At 36.3% G+C, this 5,382-nt stretch overlaps 1 protein-coding gene across 1 annotated transcript; it reads left to right on the forward strand.

Annotated features, from left to right (window-relative positions):
* Positions 1-561: 561 nt before the first annotated feature.
* On the forward strand, positions 562-4,556 carry LOC307051507 (uncharacterized protein C5orf58; the record flags this gene model as incomplete). Its single annotated transcript, XM_079701884.1, has 2 exons — positions 562-655; positions 4,405-4,556. 2 exons carry the CDS (start codon positions 562-564, stop codon positions 4,554-4,556), a joined length of 246 nt encoding a protein of 81 aa, XP_079558010.1.
* Positions 4,557-5,382: the final 826 nt, after the last annotated feature.

Here is a 5,382-nt window from a genome sequence, read left to right on the forward strand (position 1 = left end):
TTTCAGCTAAATTAAAATGTGTGTTGCCCTAAATCCCAAAGCTAAAATAGAAGTGGCCATGTTGCCATCTTTGTAGTCAAGGAATTATAATCAAATCTTATTTTAAGCTTTACTATGTACTTAAAGAAACCATGTATGGACCCTGTCATTCAAGCATAAGTTAGAAAAAGATGCTGACTTACATAAACAAAATTAGAGAAGATCTTATATGAGATTGCTAAATTGTAAGGTAGTTTATAAGTGCTGAGGCTTTCTGAAACGGGGACATCTGCATTTCCATTTTAAGGGCCCCATCTTGTGGATATGGTTTGATTAAAGAAGACACCTCATCCTAAGAATTCCAGTTACAGGTGTTTTCAGTTGGAAAAATATTAAGTTGATTCCTTCATATGTTGGAATTCTAGCCATTATAGTCTCTCTAAAGAGACTATAATTTCACAAATATTTTAGTTCTGAAATAACAGATTTTTCCTTTCAGAAATGTTGAAAATTTAAGTATTTTTAAAGTATACACAAATACTCCTGATTTATACATTGTTTTTGTTTCTCTTTTAAAATCAGATGTCTGACAATAATGTTACCAACCATAAGCTAAATGTGGAAGCCATAATTAAAAATATTAACACAATTTCTTTGGAGTTGAAGAAAATGAAAGGTAAGTATGGAATCACTGAATTAAAATGTTTGCATGTCATTGTTATAAAATAAATAGTAGAGTCAATTTGTGCTTCTGCTGGGGTGAAACTGAATTTTGCCTACTAATTAGGATTTTTCTATTTCTTAAGAAATGCTTACACTGTAATATGAACTAGATCTCTGAAGATGCATTATGTTTGAGCATTGACCTGGAGGTTAGCAGACTTGAATTTTCATCCCTGAATCCATTAATCATTACTAAGCCCCTAAAGTTCCCTCCAAGTCAAAACTTGTAAGTTTGCTTGATTGTGTGAATTAATGGTTCTAGTAGGATTAGATCTTAATAGGTTATGATGTTTAGTCACTCAGCTTAGAGACATATTCTGTAATTTTATCCCAGGCATGTAAAATTTCCGTGATTGAATATTTCACCTATTCTTGACCAAACATTTCCTATGTTGGGAAACTCTCTATATCACCAGTCAATCTATTCCATCTTAGACAGTTCTTCTTCATGGACTAGCTGAAATCTTTTTCCCTATTTCTTTCATCCATTGGTCCTATTTCTAACCATGAAAACCACTGACTGTGTAGTGGTTATTCTTATGAAAACCTTTGGTATTTGAAGACAGTCTCTGTGTCAGTTATGAGACCTTCCTACAAGTAACAAAATACCAATTTAACATGGCTTATACAATATGGAAGATAATAAGAAGATCCAAGGTTTGGCAGCCCTAAAGCTAACTCAGAGTTTTAAAGACTTCCTCAGGTACTAGGTTCTTTCCATATTTCTGCTCTGTTATGTTCACTCTGTTTGTCACTTCTCATGGTCATTACCTGCAGACATGACCGTATACAGACACTGTCTCTGCCTGTATCTCTCTTTTTTTTTTTTTGTGGTACGCAGGCCTCTCACTGTTGTGGCCTCTCCCGTTGCGGGGCACAGGCTCCAGACGCGCAGGCTCAGCGGCCATGGCTCACGGGCCCAGCCGCTCAGCGGCATGTGGGATCTTCCCGGACCGGGGCACGAACCCGCGTCCCCTGCATCGGCAGGCGGACTCTCAACCACTGTGCCACCAGGAAAGCCCTCTTCTACCTTTTCATATTACCTATCACACTGTATTGTAATTGCATGTCTACTTACTTTTCCTATCCCTGCTCATCTGTAAACTCCTTAAGGGTATTCCTAGCACTTAACACAGTGCCTTCATATAATAGGCTCTTGAAAAACATTGATTAAATGAACAATTGGTTCCGGATGCTTGCACTCATGTAAAACAATTAGAGAAGCTTTAGATTCTTCTCAAACTTTATTATCTAACTGTTCTGGTTTGGGGATTATTCTTTCATGAAGTAAAATAAAATAATTATGATCAATGTGTTTCTGAAAAGTTGTGGGGTAGGGCAGGCAGTGAAGATACAAGACTTGTAGAGCTAGACTAGGAAGGTAGACTTCTGGTAAACAGGGAAGATTAAACGAACACTGTTACCCCCACTTTCTCCCAAAAGTAATAATATCAATAGCTAACACTTATAGCATTTACCATAATCCAGATACTCTTCCAAGAGCTCTACATAAATGGGCTCAATCGTCATAACAACGTTATGAGGTAGGAAATAATACCGTTGGCATTTACAGATACAGAAACAGATATAGAGAGGTTAACTAACTTTCCCAGAGTTACCCAACTAGTCACTGATAGACCTGAGATTTAAATTTAAAGTCCTACAAGTTGAGGGAAAGAGTAGTACTAAAAACAAGGGTCTTAAGACAAAGTTTACATATTGAGTTACAAGACCCACAGCGGGGAAACCCACTTGGCTACAAGACATTGGCAGCCAGATTTATACCCTCAAGCAGATTTTTCTTTCAGGAATCTGACCAGCCTAAGAGAAAAGACCTAAAGATACTGATAGCAGAGGTTCCTCCAACAAAATACCCAACCAGATCACCCCACAATATAGACCACCATGGGCAAAGAACTTCCAATTGTCTTTTTAGTACCATAGTCTTAAATATGAGCAGACAAGTATGGAAAACAGATATTTGAGGAAAGCATCTAATGTGAAAAGCAGAGACAAAACCAATAAATAGATTCAATCAACGGGGAAGAAACAGATTAAACTCCAAGAAACTATCATTAATATCCACAGAGAAGTAAGAGAAGATGCTATGTTCCTGAAAAAGGAACAGGATACTATAAAAAATATTTAGAGAACAAAGTTAAAAGTGTGACATAGAAATAAACTCTGGAGAAGGGTTTAAAGATAAAATGAAGAAAATTATAGTGTAGAGCAAAAACACAGACAAGGAAGTCCAACATCCAATAAATAGGAGTTCTAGAAAGAAAGAACATAGACAATGGCTGGGGAAGAAGTCATTAAAGAAATAATCTGAGAAAATTTTCCAGAGCTGAAGGATATGACTTTTTACAATGAAAGACCCCATCACAGTAGATTGAAAATAGACCCATACTAGAAAACAATACTACAAAATTTCAGAGCACTGGAAGAAAAAAAGATTCTTAAATCTTCTAAAGAGAAACAATGATTAAGAATTAGAATTGTATGAAAATTCTCCATAGAAACACTGGAAGCTAAAAGAAAATGCAGCAATGCCTTTGGAAATCTGAAGAAACATGATGTCCAACCTAGATTTCTATAGCCAGTCAATGTATTAAGCATTGGTGTAGAGAGAGAAATTTTCAGGCATAAATTTCCCCACCTCAGGAAGTTACCTAGGTTGCATTCCACCAAACAAAGGAGTAAACCAAAGAAAGAGAGACCTGAGATTCTGGAAAAAAGATATTCCACATAAGGGAGGGGTGAAAGGAGACCCTAGGATAATGGTGAAGGGAGTTCCCAAGATGTGAGCTGTACAGCAGTCCTAGAGAGCTGTCAGTCCAGACTAGAGCTGATCAGACAGCTCTAGGAGAGGAGAGGCTTTCAACAATAGAATAGTCAAGGCACTTGACTATACTGAGAGGAGATTTACCCAACTGCAGAAATTTGGGATATATCCATGATAATTAAGCAATGAATAAAGGAAACAATTATTAACTGTGGTTGGGTGGTAGCTTGCAGGAAGGGAAACAGCATGTAGGACTCAGCTGTAAAGATTATATAATCAAGAAAAATTTAAACATTAAATATTGAGCTAAGAAAAATTGTCCTCAAGTACCGTGGGGGAATGGGTATAAGTGAAAAGAGCTATATCTTAATCTTCTGTGATCAGAAGCAAATAGATAATACCTAAAATTGAAAAAAAATATGCATGCCATTTAGAGATATGGAGGTTAAATACCACCCCTCCCAAAACAAACAAACAAAAAAACACAGAAGAGAACCACAAAAGCAACAAAAACAAAATGGGCTCCAAAAAAGTTAAAAGTGGTTGCCTCTAGGAGAATAGGAACTGCTATTTTTTGCAACATGCTTTATTTGATTCTTTATACTATGTGCATGTATAACAGATAAAAATAGTAATTTTAAAAATACATAAATTTGCATAAATCAAATTGCAATTTAGTAAGATAACTGACAATTTGAGCTAAAGAACCCTTCTAGTAAGTTTCTATATCATGCTTATTTTGTAGTATATAAATTTGACTCTAAGTCAAAATTGGGCACATCTAAATTGTGGTTTGAGCAATAATCACTTAAAAGAAAGCTAAATTAAGAATTAGGAAATAGCTCCTTAAAGTAATAATAGTTGCCTATGACATACGTGCTACGATATAATGTCTTCTATTATTTTGTTTTACACAGAGCTCTCCCAGTTACTGCTTTGTGACCTTACCCTATGTTTTGGTCATCCTATGAAGACGGATGATTTAAAGGAAACAGAAAGAAACAACCCCCTCTTTGAAGAGTCTAAAATGTCAGATCTATGTCTTGCTTCTAACAGTTTTTTAATCTGATTTTTTATTTATTTGTTGTGAATTTATAACTTTTTATTGTTGAATTAACACATACCTAGGAGAATTGAGTTTACTAATATATTTAATATAATAAAAAACAAACTAAAAATATGTTGAGTTGTAAAGAATCATTTCATGCTCTTGAAGGCTGTTATTTTCTTGTTTTAATGTTTCAAGGAATGGCTAATTTATTTCATTAATGCCAAGAGTATGACATAGGAAATTGGCCATGAGGCACTGCTTATCCTTTACCCTATGCTTGAATTTGGCTTAGGTTGAAAGAGAGTCACTAAATTATAAATGTACGGTATGAGTTTACATTAATCAGATCTCTCCTGGTAGCAAGTGCCAAAAGCAACTCAAGCTAGCTGAAGCATGTATTGGGTCATGTGACTTGAAAGTCCATGGTTGGGATAGATTTCAGGGCCTCCACTAATTCATCAGATGTCTGTATCCTGGTTCTGTTTCTGTACATTGGCTTCATCCTCTCCTATTAAAAGCTGATTTCCTCCATATGCCAGGTAGAAGGGGGTAGAGGTATGGTAGACAACTCCAGGTGTACAACATTATCTTTTGGGGATCCCAGAGAAAAGAGATCTTCTCTGTCTCAGTGTTTAACATTCCAGAGAAAGATCCTGATTGGCCCAGCCTTGATTAAGATGGGTCCTGAGCAACTGTGTTTGTTGAGGCTGGTATCATATGCCAGGGTCTGTAGCAAAGGAGAGACCCCACCAAAAGAACAGAGTTGCCATGGCCTGAAGAAGGGGAGAAAGAATGCTAGTCATAAAAGCATCAGATGCCACTCATTTCTGTCACTGAAGTGGAA

This window comes from Hyperoodon ampullatus (genome assembly GCF_949752795.1).
Source record: "Hyperoodon ampullatus genome assembly, chromosome: 4".
Lineage (NCBI taxonomy): Eukaryota > Metazoa > Chordata > Mammalia > Artiodactyla > Ziphiidae > Hyperoodon > Hyperoodon ampullatus.